Source organism: Coregonus clupeaformis, chromosome 7, assembly GCF_020615455.1.
Source record: "Coregonus clupeaformis isolate EN_2021a chromosome 7, ASM2061545v1, whole genome shotgun sequence".
NCBI lineage: Eukaryota > Metazoa > Chordata > Actinopteri > Salmoniformes > Salmonidae > Coregonus > Coregonus clupeaformis.
Genome location: NC_059198.1, coordinates 2753840 through 2767794, shown reverse-complemented (window position 1 = coordinate 2767794; position 13955 = coordinate 2753840). Strand labels below are relative to the sequence as shown.

General features: G+C 49.0%; 1 protein-coding gene across 1 annotated transcript in view; it reads right to left on the bottom strand.

Annotated features, from left to right (window-relative positions):
- Window positions 1-221: 221 nt before the first annotated feature.
- LOC121551530 (sarcalumenin-like) overlaps window positions 222-13955 on the bottom strand; it is a 36870-nt gene continuing 23136 nt past the window's right edge. The window contains exons 6-8 of the mRNA XM_045221052.1: window positions 11032-11149; window positions 4716-4949; window positions 222-2605 (exon numbers count right to left, since the gene is read on the bottom strand). Of these exons, the coding sequence (XP_045076987.1) occupies window positions 1791-2605; window positions 4716-4949; window positions 11032-11149 (1167 nt within the window). The 3' untranslated portion in view covers window positions 222-1790. The remainder of the gene's footprint in view (window positions 2606-4715; window positions 4950-11031; window positions 11150-13955) is intronic.

Here is a 13955-nt window from a genome sequence, read left to right as displayed (position 1 = left end):
GGCACTAGTTTCTGTGTGTTGCAATGTGCCATTATCCTGTGTAATAAATATGTAACTGTGTGTAACATACTATGTTTTGTAATGATTGGCTACTCATGTAATCAATTACCTATGTTGAACTATGTACAGTGGGGCTGAAAGAAAGATTATTATTACAATATCTGTAAATGGCTCACTAACCTGCAGAAGAAATGGATAAAGACATACATGTCACACTCAAACACACATCATTTGGTTTATTTACTGTCACACCATGAGAAAGTTCTCCATCATTCATGTAACATGTTTCACTATTATATCCTGTTGGTCATTCAGCTAAAAAGCTGGCAAGCTTATCATTTAAAAGGAGAAAGAAAACTTTGAAATACAATATTGAATTCCTATCAGACAATGGAAGATTCATAGCCGGGTTGCCAGACCTGTTTGTACTTTGTAATGTGATATGATAGAAGGGTTGGGCTAAAGCACAAACAGACCTGGCAACTAAGCCGGCAAATGTATACTCAAACAACAACAGCAAAGTAAGCATAGTTAAGAAGTGAATCAGAGAGTACACCCCAAACCCCCACCCCCTCCCTACCACCAATAGGACGTGAAGGTCATGACCCCTGACCTCTGCATTCAACACAGTGCTCATATCAAAGATGGTGGATAAATGAAGATGTCCCACTCAGGCCATTTACCATTGAAAAAAATTGTCACAGTTCCGGTCTGCTTAAGGGGGTGGTTCTCCCATAGACACCAATGCGATAGCAGCTGGGTCTGGTCTACTAGTTCATTGACTGCATATGAACCAGAAAAAATAAGGGAGTAGGATGTCTCGCTTCCTCTTCCATCTCTGCTCATGTCACAGGCTGTCAACAACCTGAGAGCGAGAAGAAGCATATAAAACAAAGATGGCCGACAGAGTGGCCCATCTTACAGCACCATACATAGGGTTTGTTGGTTCTGCACCATAAAGTTTGTCAGTTGTTTAAGGGAACATTATTGAAAGTTCAAAGTGAGAAAGGTAAATACATGCACCTATAATATCATCTGTTAATAAATAAATACCATCTGTCATCTAACATGCAGTGTTAAAAGGTATCTCGACAGTGTTATTACACCTAAAGGCTGAGCTTATAATGCCTTCATAGGAGAGAAAAAACATCAAGCTCTAATGTCTGTGGAAAGGACTGAACCCAGACAGCAGATACCTCAAAAATAAAGTCAAAGAACGTCGCACAGAATTGAGACCTGCTGAAATGCATTTTTCAAATAAGATCTTATAAAACAAATTGGCAACTCCTGTTTCCAATTTCCCATTTTATTCACATACAAGGGAGCTGGTGGTCAACTGTTTCAGTCTCACAATTTTTCCTTTTTATACAATGTTATATATTTTTTCAGTTTTGTTTATTTTTCTCCACATGTATCCCCCCCCCCCCATCACAGACAGTTCATTGTGGTTGTGCAAGGGAGAGAGGAAGGAGATTTGTTTTTCTGTAATCTTCTCATCTCTCCAAGCAACTACTATTCTCAGCTGCCAAATCATACACACAAACCAACCCTCCCTCCCTCTATCTCTTCCTCTCCCCAAACCCTCAACACACCACCACCTCTTGTTCTCCTGAGAAACAATCCTCTAAATGAACCCCCTCCCTTCTCCTCTGTCTCCTCAAACAACGACATTACAGGCTTCTGACATGACCGGGGGTCTGACAAATGTCGCCGTTCCCCTTTTTCCTTTTTCACCTATCACTCCTTCACACCTCCTCCTTCTCTTCCCTCCCTCTCTCGCTCGTATTCTATCAGTTTTTCCGATAGCGGTTCTTTGGCTTGTCTCCGCATCCAGTGGCCTCGCAGGAGGACAGGCCGGGGGGGGCCTTGCCTGGGTTGATGCTGCTTAGAAGACCGGGCAGCTCGCTGGTGATGGCCTTCTCGATCTTGTCCAGCAGGCAGCCACCTGAGTAGGAGCACTGGGCGGACAGGGACTTGAAACTGTCGATCGGGTTCACACCGAAGAAGTCCTGGTAGGCTTCACGGTTGGGCAGGTCGAACTTGCTCACGTTGGTCTTGGCCAGGATGGACTTGAAGATGAAGAACTTGTCCGGATCGTCCACGATCTCCTTGAACACCAGGTCGGGGTCGCTGAAGTAGCTCATCTTGTCTTTGAAGGTCTGGACGTAGCGGTCCACCAGAAGAGCATGGATGCGTACCCGGATGGCATGCTGGCGGATGAAGGCGATCTTGTTCTCCATGCGGTTCTCGATCACCTGGTTTAGGTCTTCCAATAGGGAGATCTCCTCGCGCTTGAAGAGCTCGCGGCTGGTGTCGGGGGCGTAGTCATAAGGCCAGAAAGAGCTGACGTAGACCCTTGGGGGCTCTGTGACGTTGATGAGGGGCGCCAGCGACCAGAAGAGGGCGCCGTAGACGCGCATCAAGTCCTGGGTGGCCAGGTTGTCGGCCTTGTTGAGGATGATGCGGATCTGGGACTCACGGCCCTTCAGCTGGCGGAAGAGCATCTCCAGCTCCAGGCCCACGTCCAGCTTGGTGGGGTCAAAGGTCACGAAGATGAGGTCGGCACGATCGATGAACCACTGGCACACATCGTTGAAGGGATAGCCTGGAGGGAGGAGGTAGAAACAGGGTCATTTAACATCAATGTCTTGGACAGTCAGGAGTCATGGTTGAATTCCATTTAACACAATTGAGGCTAGATTGATTCCTAAATGTAAATTTTTCCATTTTCCATTTTGGCCATTTATCAGACACTCTTATCCAGTGCGACTTACATCTTAAAATGAATGTAGATTATTATTACATAACACTGATTATTATTTATTGATGTGGATAAATGTATACAGTGAGGGAAAAAAGTATTTGATCCCCTGCTGATTTTGTACGTTTGCCCACTGACAAAGAAATGATCAGTCTATAATTTTAATGGTAGGTTTATTTGAACAGTGAGAGACAGAATAACAAAACAAAAATCCAGAAAAACACATGTCAAAAATGTTATAAATTGATTTGCATTTTAATGATGGAAATAAGTATTTGGCCCCCTCTCATTCAGAAAGATTTCTGGCTCCCAGGTGTCTTTTATGCAGGTAACGGGCTGAGATTAGGAGTACACTCTTAAAGGGAGTGCTCCTAATCTCAGCTTGTTACCTGTATAAAAGACACCTGTCCACAGAAGCAATCAATCAATCAGATTCCAAACTCTCCACCATGGCCAAGACCAAAGAGCTCTCCAAGGATGTCAGGGACAAGATTGTAGACCTACATAAGGCAGGAATGGACTACAAGACCATCGCCAAGCAGCTTGGTGAGAAGGTGACAACAGTTGGTGCGATTATTCGCAAATGGAAGAAACACAAAATAACTATCAATCTCCCTCGGCCTGGGGCTCCATGCAAGATCTCACCTCGTGGAGTTGCAATGATCATGAGAACGGTGAGGAATCAGCCCAGAACTACACGGGAGGATCTTGTCAATGATCTCAAGGCAGTTGGTACCATAGTCACCAAGAAAACAATTGGTAACACACTACGCCGTGAAGGACTGAAATCCTGCAGCGCCCGCAAGGTCCCCCTGCTCAAGAAAGCACATATACTTGCCCATCTGAAGTTTGCCAATGAACATCTGAATGATTCAGAGGAGAACTGGGTGAAAGTGTTGTGGTCTGATGAGACCAAAATGGAGCTCTTTGGCATCAACTCAACTCGCCGTGTTTGGAGGAGGAGGAATGCTGCCTATGACCCCAAGAACACCATCCCCACCGTCAAACATGGGGGTGGAAACATTATGCTTTGGGGGTGTTTTTCTGCTAAGGGGACAGGATAACTTCTCCGCATCAAAGGGACGATGGACGGGGCCATGTACCATCAAATCTTGGGTGAGAACCTCCTTCCCTCAGCCAGGGCATTGAAAATGGGTCGTGGGTGGATATTCCAGCATGACAATGACCCAAAACACACGGCCAAGGCAACAAAGGAGTGGCTCAAGAAGAGGCACATTAAGGTCCTGGAATGGCCTAGCCAGTCTCCAGACCTTAATCCCATAGAAAATATGTGGAGGGAGCTGAAGGTTCGAGTTGCCAAACATCAGCCTCGAAACCTTAATGACTTGGAGAAGATCTGCAAAGAGGAGTGGGACAAAATCCCTCCTGAGATGTGTGCAAACCTGGTGGCCAACTACAAGAAACGTCTGACCTCTGTGATTGCCAACAAGGGTTTTGCCACCAAGTACTAAGTCATGTTTTGCAGAGGGGTCAAATACTTATTTCCCTCATTAAAATGCAAATCAATTTATGACATTTTTGGCATGCATTTTTCTGGATTTTTTTGTTGTTATTCTGTCTCTCACTGTTCAAATAAACCTACCATTAAAATTATAGACTGATCATTTCTTTGTCAGTGGGCAAACGTACAAAGGGGATCAAATACTTTTTTCCCTCACTGTAGGTCTAACTGTGTAACGTAAATCCTACAGGTTTTCAGGGGTCACCACTGTCTTAAAGTTCCTCAGTCTATTTGAGATAAGAGGTGATCATGTTTAATATTTCATGTTCATGCGAATTTGAACTGAAGATATTGCAGCGACGTAACTTAGGATAACAGCCATGGCAAAGCTGTTGGACTGACAGTCGCAATGACCCGTGTTTGAGCCCCAGTCGTGCTACCGCCTGAATTTGCTACAAGATCTTCAGCGCTCCTGCTCTCCGTGTGCCTTACCTCTCTCCTGCTGCTTGCGGTTCTCAATGATTCCAGGCGTGTCCACGAAGGTGACGCGCTCCAGCAGCTTGTGGGGCATCTCAATGCCAATCAGCTTCTCAAGAAAGCTCTGCCCAAACTTCTCCAGGGGCGAGAAGGAGCGCGAGCTGTCGGCCGCCATGACGATACCCTCTATGGAGCGGGTCTTCTCGCCGTGCATGATCACAGTGAACTCAGAGGTAGTGGGCTCAGCACCTGGTGGAGCGAGGGGGATGGAAAGATGTGAGAGAGGGGGATGGAAAGACAGGAGAGAGATGAGACGGGAAGAGAAAGATGTGAGAGAGGGGGATAGAAAAGCGGGAACAGGAAAGAGGAGAAGATGCAGAGTGGTTGATGAAGGAGGGAACGGCAGGGGGAACAGAAGAATGAGATAAGATTATAGATGTAACGATCCCGGCGGTCTGAGTCGGGTCCTGTCTGGTGACGAGTGTTTCTGGTCGTAGCTCCTGTTTCCCGAGGGTTCGGGAACGCTCCGGGGAGCGCTCTTGTTTCCGCACCTGCTTCCCATCAGCAATCGGCACACCTGGGCCTAATCATCACCCTTCTTAGGGTCTGGCCCAACATCCAGTTCCTGCCGGATCGTTAGCCATGAACAGTATGTTTTGCCGGCGTATCAGCCTCAGTACTAGAGTTAGTTTTTGTTGTTTTGTTGCACCCTGTTGACCTGCCTGGTACTTACCTCCGTTTTTGTTCTCCCCACAGTCACTCGTCCGGAACCTCTACCCAACCTCTGCCTGATGGTCGGCGGCTGCCGAGCCATCATCGGATCAACCACTGGACCCTCTACAACTCCTCCACGCCGCCGCTCTGTTCCCTGGATTATTTCCCTTCACCCTTGGTTCAGTAAATAAACACTCACCTTTTGACACCACTTACCTTGTCCTGGTCTGCTTCTGGGTTCTGGCTTAGTAAACCGTGACAGAACGATCCGGCCAGTAATGAACCCAGCGGACCTGGACTCTGTTCGCCATGCTATTACCCAGCAGGAGAAGATGTTGGGCCATCATAGCACGGTACTACAGGAGATCGCGTTGTCAGTTCGGAACCTTTCTACCGGTCTGACGGAGGTCCAGAACCAACGCAAGTGGCCGGTGGAGGATCCACTACCGGTTTCATCCATCTCGCCTGCCGCTTCTGAAGCTGTGGCCATCCGTGAGCCCAAGGTTCCGGCGCCGGATAAATATGAGGGGGAGCTGGGAAGATGCCGTTCCTTCCTTATGCAGTGTGGACTAGTGTTCGATCTACAGCCCTACTCTTATGCCACAGACAGGGCTAGGATAGCCTTTGTGATTGAGTTGCTGCGTGGTCGTGCGCTGGAGTGGGCTTCAGCCGTTTGGGAACGACAGGATCCCTGCATGGCTTCATACCAGGGGTTCACGGCCGAGATGAGGAAGCTCTTCGACCATTCCGTCCGAGGGAGGGACGCAGCTAGGCGCCTGTTTTCGCTTCGCCAAGGAACTCGCTTAGCGTGGCCGACTTCGTGATTGAGTTCAAGACGTTGGCTGTGGAGAGTGGGTGGAACGAGAGTCTCTGCAAGCGGCCTTTTACCAGGGTCTGTCGGAGCAGCTCAAGGATGAGTTGATCTCCTATCCGGAGCCTAGTGACCTGGACAGCTTGGTAGCCTTGTCCATTCGGGTGGATAATCGAGTCCGAGAGCGAAGGAGGGAGAAGCAATGGGGTCCGTCCAATCGATCAGTTTCTCAGTTCCCAGTCGGGTCGGGTGGTGGACCAGAACACATCGATCATTCTCCACCACAGTGGATTAGTGGAGAGGTCCTCTCTCCCGATTCGGAACCCATGCAAGTGGGGCGGCACGGGTTAACCAAGGAGGAGCGTCAACATAGACGTAAGACCAACTGCTGCCTCTACTGTGGTAGCTCGGGACATTACATCTCCACTTGTTCCCGGCGGTCGTCAAACTGCCCGGCTCGCTAAAGTTGGGAGGACTTTTAGCGAGCCAGTTTCAACCTCTCAGTACCTCTGTCAGACCCCGCTTCCCGGCTACCCTTGTGAACAGGAATCAGAGCTTAGCGCTTAACGCTTTTATCGATTCAGGTGCCGATGGAAGCTTTCTTGATGCCGAGTTGGTGGAACAGCTGGGGCTTTCCAAGGAGCAATTGCCGGAAGCCATTGAGGCGACCACTCTGAACGGCAGTAGTCTGGCACGTATCACGATGAGGACTGAACCGGTTAAGATGCGGTTGTCAGGGAATCATTCTGAGATGATTTCATTTTTCATTCTGCCGTCTTCCCATGTTCCTCTGGTCCTTGGATACCCCTGGTTGAAGGAACACAATCCCACGTTCGATTGGGTGACGGGCAAGGTAACGAGTTGGAGCCTGGATTGTCATGCTAACTGTCTCAAGACTGCCTGCCCCATTCGGTTCCCAGTCAGGTGATTGAGGCTAAACCTCCAGATTTGTCCCTGGTTCCCGAGACATATCACGATTTGGGGAAGGTTTTCAGTAAGCAGAAGGCTCTGTCCTCCCTCCCCACCCGACCATATGATTGTGCCATCAACCTGGTCCCTGGAGCTGTCTACCCCAAAGGGAAGGTTATACAGTATCTCCCGACCTGAACGTGAGGCGTTGGAGACCTACATCAAGGAGTCCCTAGCTGCTGGTCTCGTTCGTCCTCGTCATCACCCCTGGGGGCAGGATTCTTCTTTGTGGGTAAGAAGGATGGCTCTCTTCGACCATGTATTGACTATCGGGGGTTGAATGACATCACGGTCAAGAACAAGTATCCCCTGCCCTTGATGAGTTCTGCCTTCGACTCCTTACAGGGTGCTACGGTGTTCACCAAGTTAGACCTACGCAATGCGTATCACCTGGTCCGGATCAGAGAGGGGGACGAGTGGTTGACGGGTTTCAATACACCGATGGGGCACTTCGAGTATCAGGTGATGCCGTTTGGACTGACCAATGCTCCAGCGGTATTCCAGAGTATGGTGAACGACGTCCTGAGAGATATGATCGGTCTCTTCGTGTTTGTTTACCTGGATGACATTCTGATCTTCTCGAAGGAACCTTCCGACCACGTCCAGCATGTCCGGCAGGTTCTGCAGCGATTGTTGGAGAATCGCCTGTTCGTGAAGGCCGAGAAGTGCGAGTTTCACGCCCACACAACATCCTTTCTCGGGTACATCATCTCCAGGGGAGAGATTAGGATGGACCAGGAGAAGGTTAGAGCGGATTCTGGAATGGGCCCAGCCCGGTACGAGATTGCAGCTCCAGAGATTTTTGGGGTTTGCGAATTTCTACCGCAGATTCATCCGGGATTACAGCCGTGTGGCCGCTCCATTAACTGCCTTGACTTCCAGCATCAGGACTTTCAAGTGGAATCCGGAGGCGGATCGAGCGTTTCTGGATTTGAAGAGGCGATTCACCAACGCACCGATTCTCTCTCAACCGGACACGGCCCGTCAGTTCGTTGTTGAAGTGGACCGCGTCTGATGTGGGAGTTGGCGCCATCCTGTCGCAGCGATGCTCCACGGACAGTAAACTCCATCCCTGCGCCTACTACTCTCGTCGCCTTTCACCTGCGGAGAGGAATTACGATGTGGGTAACCGGGAGCTTCTCGCGGTGAAACTTGCCTTGGAGGAGTGGCGCCACTGGTTGGAGGGGGCGGAGCAACCGTTTATTGTCTGGACTGACCACAAGAATCTTGCTTACGTGCAATCGGCGAAACGTCTCAACTCCCGTCAGGCCAGGTGGGCGTTGTTTTTCGGACGATTCAAGTTTGTCCTGACGTTCCGACCTGGGTCTAAGAACGGCAAGGCGGACGCCTTGTCCCGGATGTTCTCCAAGACGGAGGAGAGTGGGTCCAAGACCGAGACTATTCTCCCCCGGAACTGCGTCGTGGGAGCAGTCATGTGGAAGATTGAGGAGGAGGTGCTGGCGGCCCTTCGGACTCAGCCCGGTCCCGGTAACGGTCCACCCGGTCGGTTGTTTGTGCCTGAGTCGGTTCGTCCTGCTGTTCTCAAGTGGTCCCACGCCAGTAAGATGGCTTGTCACCCTGGCGTGGCTCGGACTATGGCGTTTCTTCGCAGACGTTTTTGGTGGCCTGCCATGGCCGAGGATACTCGGGGTTTTGTTGCTGCCTGTCCAGTGTGTGCGCAGAATAAGAGTACCAATCGGCCCAGCTCTGGACTACTTCACCCCCCTTCCTATTCCCCGGCGTCCATGGTCGCATCTGGCCCTGGACTTCGTCACGGGGTTGCCCGCTTCTGAGGGGAACACGGTCGTTCTGACTATCGTGGACAGATTCAGCAAGTTCGCCCACTTTGTGCCGATTGCCAAGCTTCCCTCTGCCTCGGAGACGTCCGAGATCCTGGTTAGGGAGGTTTTCAGGGTCCACGGTTTGCCCAGTGATATCGTTTCCGACCGTGGCCCTCAGTTTACCTCTGCTGTCTGGAAGTCCTTCTGTTCGGCCATTGGAGCTACAGTCAGTCTCACATCTGGTTTTCACCCCCCAATCCAATGGTCAGGCGGAGAGCCAACCAGAAGATGGAATCCACGCTACGCTGTCTGGTCTCTTCCAACCCCACCTCCTGGGCCTCTCAGTTGCCTTGGGTTGAGTATGCCCACAATACTCTCCCTACATCTGCCACTGGGATGTCTCCCTTCCAGTGCCTGTATGGCTACCAACCTCCCCTGTTCCCTTCTCAGGAGAAGGAGCTCTCAGTGCCTTCTGTTCAGGCCCACATTCGTCGTTGCCACCGGACCTGGCATCGGGCCAGAAAGGCACTCCTTAGAGGTTCGGACCGGTATCAGCTCCAGGCGAATCGTCGCCGGATCCCCGCTCCCACCTATACCATCGGAGATAGGGTTTGGTTGGCCACACGGGATCTTCCGTTACGGACTGAGTCTAGGAAGTTATTACCGAAGTTCATTGGTCCGTTTGTGGTGGAGAAGGTGATCAATCCAGTGGCAGTTCGACTCAAACTACCGAGGACGCTCAGAGTCCATCCCACCTTTCATGTCTCCTGCCTCAAGCCTGTCCTCCTCAGTCCTCTGTTGCCTCCTCCGCCTCCTCCTCCTCCTCCTCGGATGATCGGAGGTGGTCCTGCCTACACGGTGCGGCGCATCATGGATTCCCGACGGCGGGGCCGGGGTTTCCAGTATCTCGTGGACTGGGAGGGGTATGGTCCTGAGGAGAGGAGTTGGATTCCGCGGCGACAGGTCCTAGATCCGGATCTCATCAGGGACTTCTACCGCCTCCATCCTGGCGCTCCGGGGAGTCCGCCCGGTGGCGTTCGTCGGAGGGGGGGTACTGTAACGATCCCGGCGGTCTGAGTCGGGTCCTGTCTGGTGACGAGTGTTTCTGGTCGTAGCTCCTGTTTCCCGAGGGTTCGGGAACGCTCCGGGGAGCGCTCTTGTTTCCGCACCTGCTTCCCATCAGCAATCGGCACACCTGGGCCTAATCATCACCCTTCTTAGGGTCTGGCCCAACATCCAGTTCCTGCCGGATCGTTAGCCATGAACAGTATGTTTTGCCGGCGTATCAGCCTCAGTACTAGAGTTAGTTTTTGTTGTTTTGTTGCACCCTGTTGACCTGCCTGGTACTTACCTCCGTTTTTGTTCTCCCCACAGTCACTCGTCCGGAACCTCTACCCAACCTCTGCCTGATGGTCGGCGGCTGCCCGAGCCATCATCGGATCAACCACTGGACCCTCTACAACTCCTCCACGCCGCCGCTCTGTTCCCTGGATTATTTCCCTTCACCCTTGGTTCAGTAAATAAACACTCACCTTTTGACACCACTTACCTTGTCCTGGTCTGCTTCTGGGTTCTGGCTTAGTAAACCGTGACAATAGAGCAGAAGAAGATTAGTAAGTAGGTAGAGTGAAGAGTTAAGTACATCAGAAACCAGTTGAAAAACCAGGTACATCAGAAACCAGGTGAAAAAACTAAATTACCTCAATTAACCTGTACCCCTGCACATTGACTCGGTACCGGTACCCCCTGTACATAGCCTCGTTATTGATATTTTATTGTGTTACTTTTTTAAAAAAACTTTATTTTATTAAGTAAATATTTTCTTAACTCTATTATCTTAAAACTGCATTGTTGGTTAAGGGCTTGTAAGTAAGCATTTCACAGTAAGGTCTACACCTGTTGTATTTGGCGCATGTGACAAATATATTGATTTGATTTCAAAACCAGGTACATCAGAAACCAGGTGAAAAACCAGGTACATCAGAAACCAGGTGAAAAAAACGGTATATCAGAAACCAGGTATATCAGAAACCAGGTGAGGTTTGAAGGGGCTTACCTGTGTACAGCTGGTAGGGGCTGTCCTTCAGGCCAAGCAGGTAGTTGATCATGGAGGACTTGCCTACACTCCAGGGCCCAAGGAACAGCACCATGGGCTTGGAGGTGATCTCCCCCATCTGTCAGGTAGAGAGAGGAGGAGGAGGAGGTGGTGATGCTGGTTAGAGCCATAGAGGTTCACTGCACTCATGACGACATGGAAGGCCAGAGACATAGAACCGCTCAAGTCCGTCTAAAACATAACCCGATAAATCACAAAAGCCTATACACTGGGAGTGTATTCAAAATGAAAGAATTGCTGTAATATTGTTACCTACAATCACACTCAAATAAAGAGAATGAGACACTTCCCTGAAAGTAAATCGATGTTCTTAAGATGGTCAACGAAAACTTGAGTTGTTCTATGCTGGCAAGCTGACAATGTAGAAATTCCAGCATGTATTGTAAAGGTTCCAGACCTTTCTGTGTTTGAGAACATGCTTCTCAACTGTAGGGGTCAGGAACCAGTGCAATGGCCAATGGGATGCAGGCTTGATGCTTCCTCAACCACAGGCTGCATGGTGCACATGCTTGTAGGTGACAGACAATAAAGATATGACAGCAAAGCTGGACCATGTGCAACTATAGAAATTGTAGTACTTCGCCGGAATTTCTTTCATTAGTTTGATGATGATGCTGTCAAGTAATGATCCTTTGGTGAACAAAAAACCCCCACATGAAACCATGATGAACAGCTTGCTGTTAAAAGATTAGTGAATAAATCATTCCATCGGAGCTACTAGAGTATGCAGCTTTTCCTTTTTTAAATTTTTTTACAAAACCCCCCCAACAATTTCTATACAGTATGTTACACATGCCCTGCATTGTGGCATACCCATTTCTATGTCTGGCACAGAGCGCAGACATACACTGAGTGTACAAAACATTATGAACACCTAATCTTTCCATGACATATACTGACCAGGTGAATCCAAATAAGGATTTTTAAGCCTTGAGACACTTCAGACATTGTGTGCCATTCAGAGGGTGAATGGGCAAGACAAAACATTTAAGTGCCTTTGAACGGGGTATGGTAGTAGATACCAGACACCGATTTGAGTGTGTCAAGAACTGCAACTGCTGGGTTTTTCACGCTCAACAGTTTCCTGTGTGTATCAAGAATGGTCCCCCAACCAAAGGACACCCAGCCAACTTCACACAACTGTGGGAAGCATTGGAGTCAACATGGGCCAGCATTGCTGTGGAACGCTTTTGACACCTTGTAGAGTCCATGCCCCGACGAATTAAGGCTGTTCTGAGGGCAAAAGAGGGTGCAACTCAATATTAGGAAGGTGTTCTTAATGTTTTGGACACTCAGTGTATTGTACTTTGTCTACCGTACTGTACTTCTCTAGTCTGCTGAGAGAAGACACCTAGCTGGGCAATCAGCTGGCAATTAGCAACATACAGTGGTTCAGAACATCTGTTCATGGAGTGAGGTGAATGTTTGCATCTGTCTTTCTCTGAAATGGCTCCCTATTGCCTAATAGCGCGTAGAGCTCACATGGCTCTGGTTAAAAGTAATGCACTATAAACAGTGGGGGGAAAAAGTATTTAGTCAGCCACCAATTGTGCAAGTTCTCCCACGTAAAAAGATGAGAGAGGCCTGTAATTTTCATCATAGGTACACGTCAACTATGACAGACAAAAAGAGAAAAAAAATCCAGAAAATCACATTTTAGGATTTTTAATGAATTTATTTGCAAATTATGGTGGAAAATAAGTATTTGGTCAATAACAAAAGTTTCTCAATACTTTGTTATATACACTTTGTTGGCAATGACACAGGTCAAACGTTTTCTGTAAGTCTTCACAAGGTTTTCACACACTGTTGCTGGTATTTTGGCCCATTCCTCCATGCAGATCTCCTCTAGAGCAGTGATGTTTTGGGGCTGTCGCTGGGCAACACGGACTTTCAACTCCCTCCAAAGATTTTCTATGGGGTTGAGATCTGGAGACTGGCTAGGCCACTCCAGGACCTTTAAATGCTTCTTACGAAGCCACTCCTTCGTTGCCCGGGCGGTGTGTTTGGGATCATTGTCATGCTGAAAGACCCAGCCACGTTTCATCTTCAATGACCTTGCTGATGGAAGGAGGTTTTCACTCAAAATCTCACGATACATGGCCCCATTCATTCTTTCCTTTACACGGATCAGTCGTCCTGGTCCCTTTGCAGAAAAACAGCCCCAAAGCATGATGTTTCCACCCCCATGCTTCACAGTAGGTATGGTGTTCTTTGGATGCAACTCAGCATTCTTTGTCCTCCAAACACGACGAGGTTGAGTTTTTTACCAAAAAGTTCTATTTTGGTTTCATCTGACCATATGACATTCTCCCAATCCTCTTCTGGATCATCCAAATGCACTCTAGCAAACTTCAGACGGGCCTGGACATGTACTGGCTTAAGCAGGGGGACACGTCTGGCACTGCAGGATTTGAGTCCCTGGCGGCGTAGTGTGTTACTGATGGTAGGCTTTGTTACTTTGGTCCCAGCTCTCTGCAGGTCATTCACTAGGTCCCCCCGTGTGGTTCTGGGATTTTGCTCACTGTTCTTGTGATCATTTTGACCCCACGGGGTGAGATCTTGCGTGGAGCCACAGATCGAGGGAGATTATCAGTGGTCTTGTATGTCTTCCATTTCCTAATAATTGCTCCCACAGTTGATTTCTTCAAACCAAGCTGCTTACCGATTGCAGATTCAGTCTTCCCAGCCTGGTGCAGGTATACAATTTTGTTTCTGGTGTCCTTTGACAGCTCTTTGGTCTTGGCCATAGTGGAGTTTGGAGTGGGACTGTTTGAGGTTGTGGACAAGGTGTCTTTTATACTGATAACAAGTTCAAACAGGTGCCATTAATACAGGTAACGAGTGGAGGACAGAGGAGCCTC